The sequence below is a fragment of the Ranitomeya variabilis genome, chromosome 5 (assembly GCF_051348905.1).
Source record: "Ranitomeya variabilis isolate aRanVar5 chromosome 5, aRanVar5.hap1, whole genome shotgun sequence".
Lineage (NCBI taxonomy): Eukaryota > Metazoa > Chordata > Amphibia > Anura > Dendrobatidae > Ranitomeya > Ranitomeya variabilis.
The window spans coordinates 246,345,006-246,369,089 of NC_135236.1; the positions used below are offsets into that span (position 1 = coordinate 246,345,006).

Sequence of the window (24,084 nt, forward strand, 5' to 3'; positions counted from 1 at the left end):
TGATTTTATTCAGAAGCCGATAGTCAATACAAGGTCTCAAAGATCCGTCCTTCTTGGCCACAAAAAAGAATCCCGCACCAAGAGGGGAAGAGGATGGACGGATATGCCCCTTCTCCAGAGACTCCTTGATATACGAACGCATTGCGGCATGCTCAGGTACAGACAGATTAAATAGTCTTCCCTTAGGAAATTTACTACCTGGAATCAAATCTATGGCGCAGTCACAGTCCCCATGAGGAGGCAGAGCACTGGACCTGGACTCGCTGAATACTGTCATGATCTCAATGGCAAGAGATCATAGCATAAGCATATATAGGAACTAGCTCTTGGAAGATGGGAACTGAGCTGACCATGAACTAAACCTAACACACAACTAGCAGTGGCCGGGTAGCATGCCTACGTTGATTCTAGATGCCCAGCACCAGCCGGAGGACTAAATAATGCTAGCAGAGGAAAATATTAGTCCTAGCTCACCTCTAGAGAAATACCCCAAAAGGAGACAGAGGCCCCCCACATGTATTGGCGGTGAATTAAGATGAAATAACAAACGTAGTATGAAAATAGGTTTAGCAAATTTGAGGTCCACTTACTACATAGCAGAAGACAGAAAGGACACTTTCATGGTCAGCTGAAAACCCTATCAAAACACCATCCAGAAATTACTTTAAGACTCTGGCATTAACTCATAACACCAGAGTGGCAATTCCTGTTCACAAGAGCTTTCCAGACACAGTAACGAAACTACAGCTGTGAACTGGAACCAAAATGCAAAAACAAACATGGACAAGAGTCCAACTTATCTAGTAGTTGTCTAGGAGCAGGAACAAGCACAGAGAGGCTTCTGATAACATTGTTGACCGGCAAGCAACTAACAGAGCAGCAAGGTTATATAGCGACTCCCACATCTTGATGGGAACAGGTGAACAGAGAAGATGAAGACACCAGTTCAATTCCACCAGTAGCCACCGGGGGAGCCCAGAATCCAAATTCACAACAGTACCCCCCCCTCAAGGAGGGGGCACCGAACCCTCACCAGAACCACCAGGGCGATCAGGATGGGCCCTATGAAAGGCACGAACCAGATCAGAGGCATGAACATCAGATGCATTCACCCAAGAATTATCCTCCTGGCCGTATCCCTTCCACTTGACCAGATACTGGAGTCTCCGTCTGGAAACACGAGAGTCTAAGATTTTCTCCACAACGTACTCCAACTCACCCTCAACCAACACCGGAGCAGGAGGCTCAACGGAAGGCACAACCGGTACCTCATACCTGCGCAATAATGACCGATGAAAAACGTTATGAATAGAAAAGGATGCAGGGAGGTCCAAACGGAAGGAAACAGGGTTAAGAATCTCCAATATCTTATACGGGCCAATGAACCGAGTCTTAAACTTAGGAGAAGAGACCCTCATAGGGACAAAACGAGAAGACAACCACACCAAATCCCCAACACAAAGCCGAGGACCAACACGACGGTGGCGGTTGGCAAAAAGCTGAGTCTTCTCCTGGGACAACCTCAAATTGTCCACCACCTGCCCCCAGATCTGATGCAATCTCTCCACCACAGCATCCACTCCAGGACAATCCGAAGATTCCACCTGACCAGAGGAAAATCGAGGATGAAACCCCGAATTACAGAAAAACGGGGACACCAAAGTGGCAGAGCTGGCCCGATTATTGAGAGCGAACTCCGCCAATGGCAAAAAAGCAACCCAATCATCCTGGTCAGCAGACACAAAACACCTCAGATATGTCTCCAGGGTCTGATTAATCCGCTCGGTCTGGCCATTCGTCTGAGGATGGAAAGCGGACGAAAAAGATAAATCTATGCCCATCCTAGCACAGAATGCCCGCCAAAATCTAGACACGAATTGGGTCCCTCTGTCAGAAACGATATTCTCAGGAATACCATGCAAACGAACAACATTTTGAAAAAACAGAGGAACCAACTCGGAAGAAGAAGGCAACTTGGGCAGAGGAACCAAATGGACCATCTTAGAGAAACGGTCACACACCACCCAGATGACAGACATCTTCTGAGAAACAGGCAGATCTGAAATAAAATCCATCGAGATGTGCGTCCAAGGCCTCTTAGGAATAGGCAAGGGCAACAACAATCCACTAGCCCGAGAACAACAAGGCTTGGCCCGAGCACAAACGTCACAAGACTGCACAAAGCCTCGCACATCTCGTGACAGGGAAGGCCACCAGAAGGACCTTGCCACCAAATCCCTGGTACCAAAAATGCCAGGATGACCTGCCAACGCAGAAGAATGAACCTCAGAGATGACTCTACTGGTCCAATCATCAGGAACAAACAGTTTATCAGGTGGGCAACGATCAGGTCTATCCGCCTGAAACTCCTGCAAGGCCCGCCGCAGGTCTGGAGAAACGGCTGACAATACCACTCCATCCTTAAGGATACCTGTGGGCTCAGAGTTACCAGGTGAGTCAGGCTCAAAACTCCTAGAAAGGGCATCCGCCTTAACATTCTTAGAACCCGGTAGGTATGACACCACAAAATTAAACCGAGAGAAAAATAATGACCAGCGCGCCTGTCTAGGATTCAGGCGCCTGGCGGTCTCAAGATAAATCAAATTTTTGTGGTCAGTCAATACCACCACCTGATGTCTGGCCCCCTCAAGCCAATGGCGCCACTCCTCAAAAGCCCACTTCATGGCCAAAAGCTCCCGATTCCCAACATCATAATTCCGCTCAGCGGGCGAAAATTTACGGGAAAAGAAGGCACAAGGCCTCATCACGGAGCAGTCAGAACTTTTCTGCGACAACACTGCCCCAGCTCCGATCTCAGAAGCGTCGACCTCAACCTGAAAAGGTAGAGCAACATCAGGCTGACGCAACACAGGGGCAGAGGAAAAACGGCGCTTAAGCTCCCGAAAGGCCTCCACAGCATCAGGGGACCAATCAGCAACATCAGCACCCTTCTTAGTCAAATCGGTCAATGGCTTAGCAATATCCGAAAAACCAGCAATAAATCGACGATAAAAGTTAGCAAAGCCCAAAAATTTCTGAAGACTCTTAAGAGAAGAGGGCTGCGTCCAATCACAAATAGCTTGAACCTTGACAGGATCCATTTCAATGGAAGAGGGGGAAAAAATATATCCCAAAAAGGAAATCCTCTGTACCCCAAAAACACACTTAGAACCCTTCACACACAAAGAATTAGACCGCAAAACCTGAAAAACCCTCCTGACTTGCTGGACATGAGAGTCCCAGTCATCCGAAAAAATCAGAATATCATCCAGATACACAATCATAAATTTACCCAAATAATCGCGAAAAATATCATGCATAAAGGACTGGAAAACTGACGGAGCATTAGAAAGACCAAAAGGCATCACTAAATACTCAAAGTGGCCCTCGGGCGTATTAAATGCGGTTTTCCACTCATCCCCCTGCCTGATTCGCACCAAATTATACGCCCCACGAAGGTCAATCTTAGAGAACCACTTGGCCCCCTTTATGCGAGCAAACAAATCAGTCAGCAACGGCAATGGGTATTGATATTTAACAGTGATTTTATTCAAAAGCCGATAATCAATACATGGTCTCAAAGAGCCGTCTTTTTTTTGACACAAAGAAAAAACCGGCTCCTAAGGGAGATGACGATGGACGAATATGTCCCTTTTCCAAGGACTCCTTTATATATTCTCGCATAGCAGCATGTTCAGGCACAGACAGATTAAATAAACGACCCTTTGGGTATTTACTACCCGGGATTAAATCTATGGCACAATCGCACTCTCGGTGCGGAGGTAACGAACCAAGCTTGGATTCTTCAAAGACGTCACGATAGTCAGACAGGAACTCAGGAATTTCAGAGGGAATAGATGATGAAATGGAAACCACAGGTACATCCCCATGAGCCCCCTTACATCCCCAGCTCAACACAGACATAGCTCTCCAGTCGAGGACTGGGTTGTGAGATTGCAGCCAAGGCAATCCTAGCACCAAATCATCATGTAGATTATACAGCACCAGAAAGCGAATAATCTCCTGGTGACCCGGATTAATACGCATAGTTACTTGTGTCCAGTATTGTGGTTTATTATTAGCCAATGGGGTGGAGTCAATCCCCTTCAGAGGAATAGGAGTCTCCAAAGGCTCTAAATCATACCCACAGCGTTTGGCAAAGGACCAATCCATAAGACTCAAAGCGGCGCCAGAGTCGACATAGGCGTCCGTGGTAATAGATGACAAAGAGCAAATCAGGGTCACAGATAGAATAAACTTAGACGGTAAGGTGCAAATGGAAACAGATTTACCAAGTTTTTTAGTGCGCTTAGAGCATGCTGATATAACATGAGTAGAATCACCACAATAGAAACACAACCCATTTTTCCGTCTAAAATTCTGCCGCTCGCTTCGGGACAGAATTCTATCACATTGCATACTCTCTGGCGATTTCTCAGTGGACACCGCCAGATGGTGCACTGGTTTGCGCTCCCGCAAACGCCTATCGATCTGAATAGCCATTGTCATGGACTCATTCAGACCCGCAGGCACAGGGAACCCCACCATAACATCCTTAATGGCATCAGAGAGACCCTCTCTGAAAGTCGCCGCCAGGGCGCACTCATTCCACTGAGTAAGCACAGACCATTTACGGAATCTTTGGCAGTAAATTTCCGCTTCATCTTGCCCCTGAGATAGGGACATCAAAGTTTTTTCTGCCTGAAGCTCCAAATGAGGTTCGTCATAAAGCAACCCCAAGGCCAGAAAAAACGCATCCACATTGAGCAACGCAGGATCCCCTGGTGTCAATGAAAAAGCCCAGTCTTGAGGGTCGCCCCGGAGCAAGGAAATCACAATCCTGACCTGCTGTGCAGGGTCTCCGGCAGAGCGAGATTTCAGGGACAAAAATAATTTGCAATTATTTCGAAAATTCTGAAACCCAGATCTATTCCCCGAGAAAAATTCCGGCAAAGGAATTCTCGGCTCAGATACAGGTGCATGACAAACAAAATCTTGCAAATTTTGTACCTTCGTGGCGAGATTATTCAAACCTGCAGTTACACTCTGAAGATCCATTACAAACAGGTGGACACAGAGCCATTCAAAGGAGAGAAAAAAAAAAAAAAAAATTTCAGCAGACTACTTATTTCTCTCCTTTCTCAGCCAAGGATTTTAACCCTTTAGTGGGCCGGTCAAACTGTCATGATCTCAATGGCAAGAGATCATAGCATAAGCATATATAGGAACTAGCTCTTGGAAGATGGGAACTGAGCTGACCATGAACTAAACCTAACACACAACTAGCAGTGGCCGGGTAGCATGCCTACGTTGATTCTAGATGCCCAGCACCAGCCGGAGGACTAAATAATGCTAGCAGAGGAAAATATTAGTCCTAGCTCACCTCTAGAGAAATACCCCAAAAGGAGACAGAGGCCCCCCACATGTATTGGCGGTGAATTAAGATGAAATAACAAACGTAGTATGAAAATAGGTTTAGCAAATTTGAGGTCCACTTACTACATAGCAGAAGACAGAAAGGACACTTTCATGGTCAGCTGAAAACCCTATCAAAACACCATCCAGAAATTACTTTAAGACTCTGGCATTAACTCATAACACCAGAGTGGCAATTCCTGTTCACAAGAGCTTTCCAGACACAGTAACGAAACTACAGCTGTGAACTGGAACCAAAATGCAAAAACAAACATGGACAAGAGTCCAACTTATCTAGTAGTTGTCTAGGAGCAGGAACAAGCACAGAGAGGCTTCTGATAACATTGTTGACCGGCAAGCAACTAACAGAGCAGCAAGGTTATATAGCGACTCCCACATCTTGATGGGAACAGGTGAACAGAGAAGATGAAGACACCAGTTCAATTCCACCAGTAGCCACCGGGGGAGCCCAGAATCCAAATTCACAACAGAATACATCCTGATAATCAGACAAATACTCAGGAACTTCCGAAGGAGTAGAGGAAGCAATAGACACCGGCAGAGAATCAGCATGAATTCCCTGACAGCCCCAACTTGACACAGACATTGCCTTCCAATCCAAGACTGGATTGTGGGTCTGTAACCATGGCAGACCCAAAATGACCAAATCATGCATTTTATGCAGAACAAGAAAACGAATCACCTCCTGATGTTCAGGAGTCATGCACATGGTTACCTGCGTCCAAAACTGCGGTTTATTTTCCGCCAATGGCGTAGCATCAATACCTCTAAGAGGAATAGGATTTACCAACGGTTCAAGAACAAAACCACAGCGCTTGGCAAATGACAGATCCATAAGACTCAGGGCAGCGCCTGAATCCACAAACGCCATAACAGGGTAAGAAGACAATGAGCAAATTAAAGTCACAGACAAAATAAATTTAGGTTGCAAATTACCAATGGCGACAGGACTAACAACCCTTGTTAGGCGTTTAGAGCATGCTGATATAACATGTGTAGAATCACCACAGTAAAAACACAACCCATTCTGACGTCTATGATTTTTCCGCTCATTTCTAGTCTGAATTCTATCACATTGCATTAAATCAGGTGTTTGTTCAGACAACACCACCAGAGGATTAGCGGTTTTGCGCTCCCGCACACGCCGGTCAATTTGAATAGCCAGCGCCATGGAATCGTTCAGACTTGTAGGAATGGGGAAACCCACCATCACATTCTTAATGGCTTCAGAAAGGCCATTTCTGAAATTTGCGGCCAGAGCACACTCATTCCACTGAGTAAGCACGGACCATTTCCGAAATTTTTGGCAATACACTTCAGCTTCATCCTGGCCCTGAGAAATAGCCAGCAAGGCTTTTTCTGCCTGAACTTCAAGATTGGGTTCCTCGTAAAGCAATCCGAGCGCCAGATAAAACGCATCAATATTTGCCAATGCCGGATCTCCTGGCGCTAGCGAGAAAGCCCAATCCTGAGGGTCGCCCCGTAAAAAAGAGATAACAATTTTAACTTGCTGAGCTGAATCTCCAGATGAACGGGGTCTCAGAGATAGAAACAATTTACAATTATTCCTGAAATTCCTAAACTTAAATCGGTCTCCAGAAAACAGTTCAGGAATAGGTATTTTAGGTTCAGACATTGGACTACTGGTAACAAAATCTTGTATGCCCTGCACACGAGCAGCAAGCTGGTCTACACTTGTAATCAAGGTCTGGACATTCATGTCTGCAGCAAGCACAAGCCACTCAGAGGTAAAGGGGAAGAAGAGAGGAAAAAAAAAAAAAACTCAGAATTTCCTTTCTTATTATCCCACTTCTGCAATGCATTAAACATTCAATGTTGGCCTGGCATACTGTTATGACCCCAATGGCAGAGGGTCTCAGAAATAATTACTAAGTCTGCAAACACAAAAAAACCAGCTCATAGGGCAGTGGTAACTGAGCTGACCATATATCTAATCCTAGCACCACAAATAGCAGCAGCCGGGGAACGTGCCTACGTTGGTTGTAGACGTCTTGCGCCAGCCGGAGAACTAACTAACCCTAGAAGGGAAAAGAAAGACCTTTCTTGCCTCCAGAGAAAAGACCCCAAAAGTTGGATACAAGCCCCCAACAAATAATAACGGTGAGGTAAGAGGAAAAGACAAACGTAAGAATGAGCTAGGTATTTAGCAAAGAGAGGCCCACTAGCTAATAGCAGAATATAGTAAGAAGACTTATATGGTCAGCAAAAACCCTATCAAAATATCCATGCTGGATATTCAAGAACCCCCGAACCGTCTAACGGCCCGGGGGGAGAACACCAGCCCCCTAGAGCTTCCAGCAAGGTCAGGAATCACATTTAGTACAAGCTGGACAAAAATGAGAGCAAGCAAACAACCAAAAAAACAAAGAAGCAGGACTTAGCATAATTTTGCACGAACCAGGACCAGCAGACAGGAGCAAACAGAAAGGATCTGATTACAACGATGCCAGGCACTGGACTAAGGATCCAGGAAGTTTATATAGCAACACCCCTGGACTAACGACCCAGGTGGGTGCCAAACAGAGGAAAGACAATCCCAGAGTCATATCACTAGTAACCACAAGAGGGAGCCAAAAAGTCTAATTCACAACACATATGCAAAACTAGGCTCACGCAAAACTCGCCACACGTGCAAAGCTCACCTCATGGAAAACTCACCTCATGCAAAACTTGCACACACAGAAAAATTGCCACATGTACAAAAGTTGCACCACATGCAAAAGTTGCCTCACACAAAACTTGCACATACTCAAAACGCACCACACATAAAACTCGCCACGCGCAAAACTCGCCATGCACAAATCTTGCTGCACACAACTTGCTACACTAACCTGTCACATGCAACTCGACACACAAAATGTTGCTACACGCATGTCGCCACACGCAACTCAACACACACAACTTGACACATGAAACTCGCCCTAAAACACACACAAGTCTGGTATTGTCCTTCAAAAATAAAAATCTGATTAATAAGCAGACAAACTACAAGAACAACAAATGTACCATATAGGAAATACGGCAGCTGTCAGTCACATGACCTGTCTATTATGTGTATGTGTGAGCTAATATATACTGCCAGGGGGTGGGCTTACTGTTGGCTGGGGATTTATCAGGCTGCTAATAGCAACCAATCACAGCTCAGCTTCTATTTTGCTACAGTTAATTAATCTGAGCTCTGATTGGTTAATATAGGCAACAAAGACATTCTCAGTATAACAAAGCTAATATATGTTGTGAAATTCTTCTATTAGCTTAGTTTTTGCCTTTTAATAATTAAATTTCTATCTATTTGTTTTGTGGTTTTTGTGTGCAGATTAAATTTTTGTTAACACATTCTATTTTGCTAACAGCAGTCATTAACCCGGGCGAAGCCGGGTAGTACAGCTAGTAATGTACATATACACATACATAATACAATACAAACAAATGAGGATAAAAGCAGGTCCCGCTCCGGAGAAACAATGACTCTAGCAGCAGTCCACTCCTTGTGAGTCTTCCCCAAATTTTTGAATGGCCTTTTCTTAACAATCCTTTCAAGGCTGTGGTTATCAAGGTTGCTTGTGCACCTTTTTCTACCACAGCCAGCTTCTTTAAGCAATGATCTTTTGTGACTTACCCTCCTTGTGGAGTGTGTTAATGACTGCCTTCAGGACATCTGTCAAGTCAGTAGTCTTCCCCATGATTGTGGAGCCTATTGAAACAGACTAACGGACCTTTTTAAACACTTAGGAAGCATTTGAAGATGTTTTTGTTAATTATTGTAATTTACTGAGATAATGGCTTTTGGGTTTTCATTGGCTGTAAGCCATAATCATCAACATTAACAGAAATAAACACTTGAAATGTGTGTAAAGACTCAATATAATATAAGAGTTTCACTTTTTGTATTGAAGAACTGAAATAAATTAACTTTTTGATGATATTCTAATTTTATGAGAAGCACCTGTATGTGGGGCTTGAAAAAAACAAGAAATAAAAGTGCAGTTTAATTTTTAAGCACAGAATCAAAGCTTTTCTGTGCTGTTAAAAAGTGTTAAAATGTGGCTTCACATCTGCATCAAATTAGGAGGAAAACGCATAAAAGAAAAGCAACAAAATACATACTAATCAGAGAAGATTATTGCGCCATATAGTTTATATACAGTAACTGCAGAAAACTTGCAGAAAAAGCAGTATGAGAAGCTTAGCATATAACAGTTACATTTTATTATAATCTGATCATTGTCTTGTGCGGGTCAGTATGATTACAGAGACACCAAATATGTCTGTTACTTGCTGATTTGTGATGTTTATTTATTTTTTTTTAAAAAAGCACATTAAACATGACATTATTGTAATTGTTTTTCATTTTTTTAAGTAATTTTATAGGAATAAAATACATTATTAATTTTCCCTTCTAGAATACAGGTATTCACTGCTATGTATAGATGTATTTCTATGTACCAGTATAATCTGCATACAAAATTTCCCAAGTGATGTCAATGGAGGCTATGGCTCTTAGCTTTAGCTGCTGCCTGTAATGATGTAGGATGTGGGTTTGATTTCCGAGGAACTCACAAAGAAAGAAAAAGTTACATTTGTGTCATTGTTTTTAATTATTATTTAGTAGTTATACTGGAACAAAAGATCTTACTTTTGTCAGATACAGGTACATAGAAACTGCTATGTACATACGTATCTCTATGTACCAGTATCACCTGCTTCTGGGTTCAAGTATATGGATCAATACCAAAAGAATATACGGAGTACACGTCCAAATCTTTTTTTTAAAAATATATTAATACAATTTTTATTAAGCAAAATCAATACATATATAGTAGCAAAATCACAGACAGTAACAAAAAATTCAGAAAGGGAAAAACCTTGGAACAACACTGAAAAAACGGTGATAGCCCCTAGGTATATCTGCAACTATTCCATAGGTAAAGTGCTAATAGTGCATATCACAAAAAAGAGAGGAGATTAAGAGAACGGGTTACTGCCATATTTCGTGTAGTACATCCCATAGTCTAAACATCATTTAGGTATCGTGCACTAGATACCACAACCCAGTTCCTCCAATCTTACCCATAATGCAGATTACCAGGGTCACCGTCTAAGCCCCAACGCGCGTTTCGCGTTGGCTTCGTCAGGGGGCAGTCAGTTCAAGTATATGGGCCTGTGTGATTTCAAATGCTAGGGCTGAATTTCATCCCCAGTCCGTACCTGTGTGCCAGGATAGCAGGACGAACCCCTAAAATCGGGACAGTCCTGCTGAATCTGGGACATTTGGAAGCTATGGATAAACTCCTGTTATTTGGTGTCTTGCAGTGGTTTCTCCCCTTTAAAAACACTTGAATGCTCAACAGAATGCTTTCCTTCTATGAGAGAATCCATGCATGAGATGGCTGTTGACCAAATGATTGTTTGTCTGAGAGCTTACACTCTTGTAGGAACTATACTGTATAAAATAAACTTTAGTGCTGTGAGCGGTAACTATAGCCATGTAATCATGCCTGTATGATTAAAGCTGTAAGCCTGAATTTTAACCGTGCATCTGCAGGTGAATAGCATTACACGATGTGGAAAGGAATAGATGGAACAAAGCTGCAAGTTCTCTGTCCCTTCCTGTTCATAGTTGTCAATATGAAGGGAATATCCCGGTCCGTTAATTTGGCTACCTAAAAACTAATTTTAAAGCATTGAAATCTGATTTGGGCGAATATCCCTAAACGCAGATCATGGCCAGTGCAAAACATTTATGCACTCACACCTCAGACTTTATTTGGATTAGTCACTGCTCTTACTTTAAAAACAGAGAATATATTCAGAGAATCAACAATCTGGACTACATGCCTCCCTCCTCTTGCTCTTTGGTTTGTTTTAAATGGTTTAATAAAAATTCTTTTGAATTTACATTGCTATTTTATAGTCATTATTTCAGTATCATCAGATTGTTCCTTGTATATTCCATACTCTTCAATGTAGTACATAAAAACTATCATGTGAAATGAATACGCGTACCTGCTTGAATGCATCCTCTGAGTCCAACGAGCAGTCCTGCGCTGTGGTATAGCGGCAATGTAAGGTAGAATACATCCTCACTTGTAAGTCCACAAAGCATGCCTATTAGGCCACTTCCAAAAGCACGCTTCTGGTTTATCAGTGCAGCCTTCGGAAGCCCTTAAAAAATAAACATTATTGAAAATTTCTGCTATTACATGGAAATTAGGTATTTCGTAGTTTGTGATGGGATGAGGTGGAATCCTCTTTTAATATACTGTAAGTCATGTGCTGTTTGCTGTGGAAGTACCTAAACTATTTGTTGTATTTGACTTTCGTAAAGGGAATCTGCCACCAAGGTTATGCGGAGAGGATGAATAAAGTAGTGACAGAAATGCCAATTCCTCCACGGTATCACATCAGTCAGCAAAACTTTCATGTGATCTGTGGTCATAAATCAGCAGAGATGGGCTCAGAAAAAGAAAGATAAAAGGCTGATGTTATGAACTGCCTGTTAAGTGTTTAAACATGCAAGTGAAAAAACGGCATCAGTGATATCAGTGGTTTCCATCCGTGTGTTCGTGTTTACCATCAATGTGTCAGTGTTTTTCCCGGATGGATAAAGTAATAAATATATTACAAAGCTTCTCCTATACTTTGCAATGTTAAACATTAACAGGATACTGTATGCTATTTGTGTTTTCACGAACCCATAGAGTTGAATTGACCCTTGTCATCCGTGCCGCTGGTTAAAAATTGACATGTGTAGGTGTGTTTTACATGGACACATGGTTTGTGAAAAATATGGACATATGGACAGCACCATAGAATATAATGGGGACATGTTGTATCCATGACAAAAACAGATACAACACGTGCGTGCAACACGGCGTCTAAATAAGGCTTTAGAATGAGCTCACTGATATATTTAAAGGGAGATAGACAGGGCTAGTGATATTTTTTTCGTGTCAGGGCCGGAACTGTCAGGGCTGTCACCATTGTTGCCAGGGAAAGCATTTTCAGACTGGAAGAGACCTTTGCACTTGACTGTAGGGGGCGGGTCTCAGATAAAAGGGACGGCATGTGCCAGGACGCAGGCTTTGGTTGGAAGACAGCAGGAGAGACAGGAGAAGGTTAATTCCCTCTCCGCAGTCTGACACCAATGTGCAGGGCCATGTTTCACTCCATTATTCCACGCGCATAGACACTGTGTATCTTCAGAGACCAATACCCCTACTGCTTCCAACACTAATAGCACAAAATGGACTGTACCCCTGACTGCCACCAGTGCATGACATAGCATTACCCGAATGGTGCACGTTGAGACTGGTAGGGTGACTGCAGCCTCCTCTCCGGTACTCCATCCATCCTTCACAGTACCACGGACAGCCACCTGAACAGTTCCTTCTTCCAGGACCTCAAGACTACCCATGGAAAGACCAGGATACTTCACCGCCATAAAGAGACAGTGCTTCACTTTTCCCCAGAATCAGTTCAGAAACTTTTCCCATCATCTACGGTGCCATCATGGGATTTTCCAGCCTCCTCCGTCCAGGAACCACAGGCTGATAAGTTAACCCATTATTTGAATCTATATTGTTCTTTATTAATTGCATACGCTTTGTTCATACCTATGAGTGCTAACCCTAGGAAAAGTGAGTAGCGGACACACAGTCACTTTGGGAATTAATATATTGAAGGAATTTGGGAGTCTCCTCAACAACGAACCCGCTAACGAGACTCTAAAGCAGTGGAGCACGCATTCCCCACAGAGGAGAGTATTCCAACAATTAATCCATGTAGCTCAAGCACAAAAGTCTTTCAGTGACAGGGGCATTAGAAAAAGTGATCATACCCACCTCTGCCGGACTCATTCTACCTCCCGGGAAGACGGTACTCACATCTGCCAGTCTGAGCTCACACCCCGCTAGATTGAGTAGAGATTCAAATTGAGCCTTCTTTCTCAGAGCAACTTCCCTCGGGACTCCTGGCGGCACGGACGTTAGCCATTGTGCGTGATGGAACAGTTCCCGTGCATTGCATCAATTTAGAAGACCAGGATATCACAGTTTCTCCCAAAAGTGAATAGCTCGGATGATGGGCATGCGTGAAGAAATAATACCTCCTCAGGCTGTGCAATTGCAGGTACAGCAGGGAGATCCCTGGTCTGTGATGGTAAGCTACTCTTCAACACCAGAACCCCAACATATCCAGGAGGGATGATTTATTTTGAAACGGATGCGGACTGAGATGACCGAACTCCCTCAAGCACAGGTTCAACAGGTAGAAGCTCTATTGGGACGCTATAGATATATGTTCGCTCTTCAGGAGGATGACTTTGGCTGCACTACAGCCATCACACATGAGATACCAACTGAAAATGCCGCACCCATAAGAGAGCGATATTGACAAATACCACCACAGCCGTACCAAGAAGTGAAGAGTATGCTAAGTCAGATGTTACAGAAAGGCGTCACTAGCGAGGCAGAGTCCATGGTCCTAGTGCAGAAAAAAGACAGCACTCTGTGCGTTTTTGTGTGGACTATCGTAAACTCAATGCCTGCACCGTGAGATTCATATCCATTATCCAGGATTGAAGAATTCTTGTCTGCACTAGGAAAGGCCAAGTTCTTCTCGACGCTGCACTCCACCAGCGGCTATTGGCAAGTACCTATGTCGGAACAAGATAGGGCAAAGACTGCCTTTATACTACTGATGGGCCTATTTGAATTCAACCAAATGCTGTTCAGCTTAGCTAATGCTCCTAGAACTTTTCAGCGTCTTATGGAAAGATATTTATGAGATTTGAATTTTTTTGAAGCTACGCTCATTTATTTGGACAACATCATGCTGTTTTGTTCGAGGATCATCTACAAAGACTGGAATATGTGTTAAGTCACCTTCAAAAACATGGACTAAAAGTGAAGCCTCAAAAATGTCATTTATTCCGCACCCAGATTAAGTACTTAGGTCATGTTGTCCCTGCTGAAGGGGTGAGACCATCTTGATAGAAAATTGCTGTGATACAAGATTGGCCTACTCCAGAGATGGTGAAAGAAGTGCGAGCATTCCGAGGACTGACGGGGTATTACCGGCATTTCATGAAGAATTTTGCCCGCATAGTGAAACCGCTGCTAGAGCTGCTGAAGGGAGTGTCCTCAGATGCAAAGTATTGGTCTATCCGTTGGAAGGAACATCAGGAAAAAGCCTTTCAAGACCTGAAGAAGGCACTGACTGAAGCTCCTGTGTTGGCTTATGCAGACTTTTCTCTACCGTTTATTCTCCACACTGACGGGAGCTTGCATGGACTTGGGGCTGTGTTGTTGCAGATACAGGATGGAAGAGAGGTGATTGCTTAAGCAAGTCAGTTGTTTCATGACTCCGAATGTAATCCGGATAATTACAGTTCCTTCAAGTTAGAGTTGCTGGCATTGGTGCGGGCTATGACGGAGAGGTTCCCGGAATATTTGTCTGGATCTGAGGTACTAGTGCATACCGACAACAATCCATTGGCTCATCTGGAGAATGCGAGATTGGGAGCTCTGGAACAGTGATGGGTGGCCAGAATGGCAAAGTTCCGGTATAAGATCGCTTACAAGAGAGGAGTGGAGAACACTGATGCCCTATCCAGGATGAAACATGACAATCCTGGGGAAAATAGGGATGAAAAGTTGGAAGAGTAGGATATCCCCATATTCTTAGATCCCACCAGGATGGTAGTGAACTTGCTCCGCTGAGACAATAGGTGACATCAAAGAGACTGCCCAGTTCGAGAGAGAGTAACGCTCTATCCCAGGAAACTCTGCGGATTCTTCAACACTTGGAATGTCTACAGGTGAAGAATGGATTGCTATATTGGAAAGTACAACTTCAAAGGGAGCTGGGTGCCACCTGGCAGGTCATAGTTCCAGAAACGCTGTTGCTCAAGGTGGCCACCGAGGCACACGAAAAAGGAGCACACTTTGATCAAAAGAAGACTTTTCAGTGGTTACAGTGGTTTGTTTATCATCCTCGACTGTGGGCTGTAGTAGAAGAGATTTTCAGGTTATGCTGGACATGTGAATTGGCTAAACTGCCAGAGAAGAGAGCCCCCACACAATCTATTGTGACATCCGCTCCTCTGGAACTGCTAATGATAGACTATTTGACCATTGGTCTAGCCCATCAGGGGTATGAACATTGTTTAGTAATGGTATATCACTTCACGAAGTTTGCCATTGTGACTCCAACCCAAGATCAGACCGCAGAGTCAGCTGCACATGCCATCTGCAAATATTTCATTCAGGTCTACGGCTGTCCGAAGCGAATTCATTCTGCCTATTTTTTGGGGAAAGTGATGGAGGAATTACACCGCATGTACCAAGTTGAGAAGTCTTGCACCACGCCATATCACCCTAAGATGAATGTCGCCTGTGAATGGTTCAACCGGACATTAATTCAAATGTTGAGGACTCTGGAGGAAGGTTGGAAAGCCTGGTGGCCGGAGTATGTGACAGAATTGGTATGAGTGTACAACAACCGAGTGCACCGAACTACTGGTTATACTCCTTATACCCTCTTATTCAGCTGTGCGGGAAAATAAATCACTGAGTTAGAGTTAGATCCAGAGGAGGACTGCCCATGGATGGGGGTGTCCTTCTGGGTTCGAGAGCATCGTCATCATCTGCAGACTTTGCATCGCCTGGTACAAACCAGGCTTTGGGAGTTGGAGCATGCTGAGAGGACTCCGCTGCAGGGGACAGGTTTCCCGGTCGGGGACCATGTATCTTGGTGCGAGAAAGGCATCCCCGGACAAATTGGACAATTATTGGGAAAGGGACCTGTATCGAGTAAAGCGACGCGTCAGCTCCAGAGTGCCTGTATATGAGATTCAACCTAAAAAAGGAGGAAGCTCTCCTGCTCAGATATTTCACCGGAATATGCTCCGGCCTTGTCTATCAAAGGGTCCTATTCAAGTGGGAGAGTCACCGGAGACTCTCGAGAAAGCTCCCACGACAGTAGAGGAAGAAAATGAAGAAAATATTGAACGATTACTCAAGGATGGACAAACAGGACAAGAACCCAAGGTTCCTGAAGAACCTGTCCCAGATGAAACAGATGCCATAACACTCTCTCTTATGCAACCTGACTTGACCACCCAAGGGGTGCTGGTACAAGAAGGTTCAGCTGGTAATAGTGGTCCGTCTTCTGGCAGAAACGGTCGGTCTCCGGTACCTTCTGCTGAGCCCCTAGTCCATGAACATATGCGGCCAGAGCAAACAAGGCTGCAGCACAATCAGGGTCTCCCGTGGGCGGGTGTTATATGCTGATAAGGTAGGCTGAAAACGTCTGTCCAGTACCCGGTTCTCTCTCTGCGGCACGTGCGCTGTACTCACGGTCACGAAGAACATGGCACCACGATCTCTGTCAGCTGTTTTGCGCGCTGCCTGCTACCACCAAGACTGAAGCGCTGACAACCACTGCGCACTGCTTCTCCAGCGAGGTCCTGCAGACCACGGTCCAGCGACGAGGGCAGCAGCGAACAGTCCTGAACTCTGCCCTGCCTCTTAGGCTGGGGTGTGTCGCTTAACTGAACAGGGCTCCCAGCTCTTTTCTTATTACTGCGGTGGGCTCCGGCAGCGTCCTGGCATCAGATAGGCCGTGTGTCATTGCGGTCCGGCTGTGCACCCCTCGGAGCGCGCTGCGCACGCACTTTGCTTCTGTCACCGCCGGTGGAAAGCTTTATGAAGCTGCACTCGCTTTCACTTATAACCTGACACCCAGCCTGGGTCCAGTCTTTTTTGCCTTCCACTGGGAAACAAGGGACGCAGCCTCAGTAGTTCCGAACCCGGCTCAAAATAGGTACTTGCAGCCAGGGTCTTCCACCTTACATACACATTTACATGATCACTGGTGGTCTCATCACTGGGGCTACTATTGATCATGTCACTCCATTCATTCACCAAAGTAAAGAACAGGGCATTGGAAAAAATTTTGAGCATGGGGGCCTCTGCAGTGTGACCTCCAGTGATCAACATTTATTTCCTTTTCAGTTCTTTACCTTATTACTAACTAAATTAATTCATATGCACCTACTGTATATCCCTATAGTGGTTGCAGTATATAGTCAGAATTATATTTGAGGTTGTACCCAAAAGAAACAGGAATTGTTTTCTTAAAGTCAGGGCACTTGTAGCAAAGGGGTTCAGCCGCAAGGTGAATGTACCTGGAACCCTTCTGTGTTAATGTTTCACTTATTTTGAGATGGCTGATTGACATCGAGCTGCTATGAATTTTTATTTCCTTCTTGGAAGGCTATGTTTTTGCAACATGTTTAATGCAAATTTTAAGCTGCGTTTTAAAGTACCAGCAAAAAGGTATGCGATTTCAGAAATCTCATGCACCCACTTTGTTTAGTTTTTTTACCGGTTTGGAAAACTGCTGTGTTTTTGCAAACTGCAGCATGTCACTTCTTCCAGAGTTTTTTCAGCAATTTTACAGCTTTATTCACCTATAGAAAGCAATGAGCAAGTTTAAAAAAATGCAGCAAAATATCTAGCAAAACGCAGGCATGAAGTTTTGCTGTGTTTTTGGTGCAAAAATATTAAGGAAGTTGCATCATTATTTTTGGGGGGCATTAAACTTTATCAGCATGCACAAGAGGCAACTAAAGTGCAACCAAAAACGCAGCAAAAATGTAGCAAAACCTGCTTTTTGTAAGCAGCTCCTTTACTGCCAAAAGAGTTGGTTTTGCCTGCAAAAATAAAAACACAGCAGAAACAATTGTGCTGCAACTCGTTTCATGCCCAATCCCTCCATTAAAATCCGCTGACAGGATCTCCATAAAATTCCAATCAACTCCACAAGTTTATCAATACTCTGACTGTAATCTTGCAGAATGGCTAGTCAATTTTTTTTCTATCCATTGACATTTCACCTTGTTTAGGTGACGTGCACATGTTAGGTATTTGGTCCACGCCTGCCTTTGGCTTACAAATACTGAGGTAAGTAAAAAACTCACCAAGTACGCAATGTGTGCATGTGGCCTTAAAGTGGAAGAACCCTTCCAAAACTTGTGTTTTAGACCACATGGTGACATCAATAGTGATGAGCGAGTGTACTCGTTGCTCAGGTTTTCCAGAGCACGCTCGGGTGATCTCCGAGTATTTGTGACTGCTCGGAGATTTAGTTTTTGTTGATGTAGCTGCGCGATTTATGGCTGCTAGCCAGCCTGAGTACATGTGGGGGTTGCCTGGTTGCTAGGGAATCCCCACATGTAATCAAGCTGTCTAGTAGCCGCAAATCATTCATCTGCGGCAAGAAAAATTAATCTCCGAGCAGTCACAAGTACTCAGAGACCACCCGAGTGTGCTCTGGAAAACCCAAGCAACGAGTATACTCACTAATCACTAGACAGCAATGCTCAGAAAAGTAGAGCACCAAAACATACATGCAACTCATTTGTGCCTTGTTGTCATGCAACTATTTGAGAGCTCTGATTTTGAATTAAACAAAACAGAGAAATTGCAGACAGGTTATATGTTGCGTACACCTTGCACTAAAGTCTACGGCAGGTGTGTTGCATTTGACTTGTGACCAAAAAAACTAAAAAAAAAGCAGCATATTTGAAAATGCATGTGACTTTGTGCCACAGTATATTTCAGTGTACAATGGAGCACCCCCATAGGGCCGTGAGGTACTCGGTAGCGGGTCTTTCGGTTCTCAGTGGGGATGTCACGTGGCTGACCTGGTCCGTGGCCCTAGGGACGTCCGTTGCAAATGGGGGAAAGGTCTTGAAAGGGATAGTGTTCGTGACGCCACCTGTGGTATTCGGTCAGGGTGACCGATGCTGCTTAGGGGTCCGCTGGGGTGATGTAATGGCAGCTAGATGGTATACCTTCCCACAGGTGAAGTGTATCCTGTTGTGAATTTGGATTCTGGGCTCCCCCGGTGGCTACTGGTGGAATTGAACTGGTGTCTTCATCTTCTCTGTTCACCTGTTCCCATCAAGATGTGGGAGTCGCTATATAACCTTGCTGCTCTGTTAGTTGCTTGCCGGTCAACAATGTTATCAGAAGCCTCTCTGTGCTTGTTCCTGCTCCTAGACAACTACTAGATAAGTTGGACTCTTGTCCATGTTTGTTTTTGCATTTTGTTCCAGTTCACAGCTGTAGTTTCGTTACTGTGTCTGGAAAGCTCTTGTGAACGGGAATTGCCACTCTGGTGTTATGAGTTAATGCCAGAGTTTTAAAGTAATTTCTGGATGGTGTTTTTGATAGGCTTTTCAGCTGACCATGAAAGTGCCCTTTCTGTCTTCTGCTATGTAGTAAGTGGACCTCAAATTTGCTAAACCTATTTTCATACTACGTTTGTTATTTCATCTCAACTCACCGCCAATACATGTGGGGGGCCTCTGTCTCCTTTCGGGGTATTTCTCTAGAGGTGAGCTAGGACTAATATTTTCCTCTGCTAGCTTTATTTAGTCCTCCGGCTGGGCTGGGCATCTAGAATCAACGTAGGCATGCTACCCGGCCACTGCTAGTTGTGCGTTAGGTTTAGTTCATGGTCAGCTCAGTTCCCATCTTCCAAGAGCTAGTTCCTATATATGCTTATGCTATGTTCTCTTGCCATTGAGATCATGACAGTTTGACCGGCCCGCAAAGTGTTAATTGTTTGGGCTGAAGCAGGAGAAAAAGAAGTGTTGAAGGGAAATTTTTTTTTTTCCCCTCAGAGTTTTGCTGCCTAGCCCTTAATTGCTGTCTAGCTGCTTCTTACCTCCTCTTAACCCTTGAATGGCTCTGTGTCCACCTGTTTGTAATGGATCTTCAGAGTGTAACTGCAGGTTTGAATAATCTCGCCACGAAGGTACAAAATTTGCAAGATTTTGTTTGTCATGCACCTGTATCTGAGCCGAGAATTCCTTTGCCGGAATTTTTCTCGGGGAATAGATCCGGGTTTCAGAATTTTCGAAATAATTGCAAATTATTTTTGTCTCTGAAATCTCGCTCTGCCGGAGACCCTGCACAGCAGGTCAGGATTGTGATTTCCTTGCTCCGGGGCGACCCTCAAGACTGGGCTTTTTCATTGACACCAGGGGATCCTGCGTTGCTCAATGTGGATGCGTTTTTTCTGGCCTTGGGGTTGCTTTATGACGAACCTCATTTGGAGCTTCAGGCAGAAAAAACTTTGATGTCCCTATCTCAGGGGCAAGATGAAGCGGAAATTTACTGCCAAAGATTCCGTAAATGGTCTGTGCTTACTCAGTGGAATAAGTGCGCCCTGGCGGCGACTTTCAGAGAGGGTCTCTCTGATGCCATTAAGGATGTTATGGTGGGGTTCCCTGTGCCTGCGGGTCTGAATGAGTCCATGACAATGGCTATTCAGATCGATAGGCGTTTGCGGGAGCGCAAACCAGTGCACCATCTGGCGGTGTCCACTGAGAAGTCGCCAGAGAGTATGCAGTGTGATAGAATTCTGTCCCGAAGCGAGCGGCAGAATTTTAGACGGAAAAATGGGTTGTGTTTCTATTGTGGTGATTCTACTCATGTTATATCAGCATGCTCTAAGCGCACTAAAAAGCTTGGTAAATCTGTTTCCATTTGCACCTTACCGTCTAAATTTATTCTATCTGTGACCCTGATTTGCTCTTTGTCATCTATTACCACGGACGCCTATGTCGACTCTGGCGCCGCTTTGAGTCTTATGGATTGGTCCTTTGCCAAACGCTGTGGGTATGATTTAGAGCCTTTGGAGACTCCTATTCCTCTGAAGGGGATTGACTCCACCCCATTGGCTAATAATAAACCACAATACTGGACACAAGTAACTATGCGTATTAATCCGGATCACCAGGAGATTATTCGCTTTCTGGTGCTGTATAATCTACATGATGATTTGGTGCTAGGATTGCCTTGGCTGCAATCTCACAACCCAGTCCTCGACTGGAGAGCTATGTCTGTGTTGAGCTGGGGATGTAAGGGGGCTCATGGGGATGTACCTGTGGTTTCCATTTCATCATCCATTCCCTCTGAAATTCCTGAGTTCCTGTCTGACTATCGTGACGTCTTTGAAGAATCCAAGCTTGGTTCGTTACCTCCGCACCGAGAGTGCGATTGTGCCATAGATTTAATCCCGGGTAGTAAATACCCAAAGGGTCGTTTATTTAATCTGTCTGTGCCTGAACATGCTGCTATGCGAGAATATATAAAGGAGTCCTTGGAAAAGGGACATATTCGTCCATCGTCATCTCCCTTAGGAGCCGGTTTTTTCTTTGTGTCAAAAAAAGACGGCTCTTTGAGACCATGTATTGATTATCGGCTTTTGAATAAAATCACTGTTAAATATCAATACCCATTGCCGTTGCTGACTGATTTGTTTGCTCGCATAAAGGGGGCCAAGTGGTTCTCTAAGATTGACCTTCGTGGGGCGTATAATTTGGTGCGAATCAGGCAGGGGGATGAGTGGAAAACCGCATTTAATACGCCCGAGGGCCACTTTGAGTATTTAGTGATGCCTTTTGGTCTTTCTAATGCTCCGTCAGTTTTCAAGTCCTTTATGCATGATATTTTTCGCGATTATTTGGATAAATTTATGATTGTGTATCTGGATGATATTCTGATTTTTTCGGATGACTGGGACTCTCATGTCCAGCAAGTCAGGAGGGTTTTTCAAGTTTTGCGGTCTAATTCTTTGTGTGTGAAGGGTTCTAAGTGTGTTTTTGGGGTACAGAGGATTTCCTTTTTGGGATATATTTTTTCCCCCTCTTCCATTGAAATGGATCCTGTCAAGGTTCAAGCTATTTGTGATTGGACGCAGCCCTCTTCTCTTAAGAGTCTTCAGAAATTTTTGGGCTTTGCTAACTTTTATCGTCGATTTATTGCTGGTTTTTCGGATATTGCTAAGCCATTGACCGATTTGACTAAGAAGGGTGCTGATGTTGCTGATTGGTCCCCTGATGCTGTGGAGGCCTTTCGGGAGCTTAAGCGCCGTTTTTCCTCTGCCCCTGTGTTGCGTCAGCCTGATGTTGCTCTACCTTTTCAGGTTGAGGTCGACGCTTCTGAGATCGGAGCTGGGGCAGTGTTGTCGCAGAAAAGTTCTGACTGCTCCGTGATGAGGCCTTGTGCCTTCTTTTCCCGTAAATTTTCGCCCGCTGAGCGGAATTATGATGTTGGGAATCGGGAGCTTTTGGCCATGAAGTGGGCTTTTGAGGAGTGGCGCCATTGGCTTGAGGGGGCCAGACATCAGGTGGTGGTATTGACTGACCACAAAAATTTGATTTATCTTGAGACCGCCAGGCGCCTGAATCCTAGACAGGCGCGCTGGTCATTATTTTTCTCTCGGTTTAATTTTGTGGTGTCATACCTACCGGGTTCTAAGAATGTTAAGGCGGATGCCCTTTCTAGGAGTTTTGAGCCTGACTCGCCTGGTAACTCTGAGCCCACAGGTATCCTTAAGGATGGAGTGGTATTGTCAGCCGTTTCTCCAGACCTGCGGCGGGCCTTGCAGGAGTTTCAGGCGGAGAGACCTGATCGTTGCCCACCTGATAAACTGTTTGTTCCTGATGATTGGACCAGTAGAGTCATCTCTGAGGTTCATTCTTCTGCATTGGCAGGTCATCCTGGCATTTTTTGTACCAGGGATTTGGTGGCAAGGTCCTTCTGGTGGCCTTCCCTGTCACGAGATGTGCGAGGCTTTGTGCAGTCTTGTGACGTTTGTGCTCGGGCCAAGCCTTGTTGTTCTCGGGCTAGTGGATTATTGTTGCCCTTGCCTATTCCTAAGAGGCCTTGGACGCACATCTCGATGGATTTTATTTCAGATCTGCCTGTTTCTCAGAAGATGTCTGTCATCTGGGTGGTGTGTGACCGTTTTTCTAAGATGGTCCATTTGGTTCCTCTGCCCAAGTTACCTTCTTCTTCCGAGTTGGTTCCTCTGTTTTTTCAAAATGTTGTTCGTTTGCATGGTATTCCTGAGAATATCGTTTCTGACAGAGGGACCCAATTCGTGTCTAGATTTTGGCGGGCATTCTGTGCTAGGATGGGCATAGATTTATCTTTTTCGTCCGCTTTCCATCCTCAGACGAATGGCCAGACCGAGCGGATTAATCAGACCCTGGAGATATATCTGAGGTGTTTTGTGTCTGCTGACCAGGATGATTGGGTTGCTTTTTTGCCATTGGCGGAGTTCGCTCTCAATAATCGGGCCAGCTCTGCCACTTTGGTGTCCCCGTTTTTCTGTAATTCGGGGTTTCATCCTCGATTTTCCTCTGGTCAGGTGGAATCTTCGGATTGTCCTGGAGTGGATGCTGTGGTGGAGAGATTGCATCAGATCTGGGGGCAGGTGGTGGACAATTTGAGGTTGTCCCAGGAGAAGACTCAGCTTTTTGCCAACCGCCACCGTCGTGTTGGTCCTCGGCTTTCTGTTGGGGATTTGGTGTGGTTGTCTTCTCGTTTTGTCCCTATGAGGGTCTCTTCTCCTAAGTTTAAGCCTCGGTTTATCGGCCCGTATAAGATATTGGAGATTCTTAACCCTGTTTCCTTCTGTTTGGACCTCCCTGCATCCTTTTCTATTCATAACGTTTTTCATCGGTCATTATTGCGCAGGTATGAGGTACCGGTTGTGCCTTCCGTTGAGCCTCCTGCTCCGGTGTTGGTTGAGGGTGAGTTG

General features: G+C 44.7%; 1 protein-coding gene across 3 annotated transcripts in view; it reads right to left on the reverse strand.

Moving 5' to 3' along the window:
* LOC143775621 (long-chain fatty acid transport protein 2-like) overlaps positions 1–24,084 on the reverse strand; it is a 255,858-nt gene that overhangs the window by 120,002 nt on the left and 111,772 nt on the right. For 2 of the 3 annotated variants that reach the window (XM_077263967.1, XM_077263966.1), the window contains exon 4: positions 11,464–11,622. The exons of the other annotated variant lie outside the window; for it this stretch is intronic. In XM_077263967.1, coding sequence (XP_077120082.1) covers positions 11,464–11,622 — 159 coding nt within the window. The remainder of the gene's footprint in view (positions 1–11,463; positions 11,623–24,084) is intronic. 3 annotated transcript variants of the gene reach the window in all.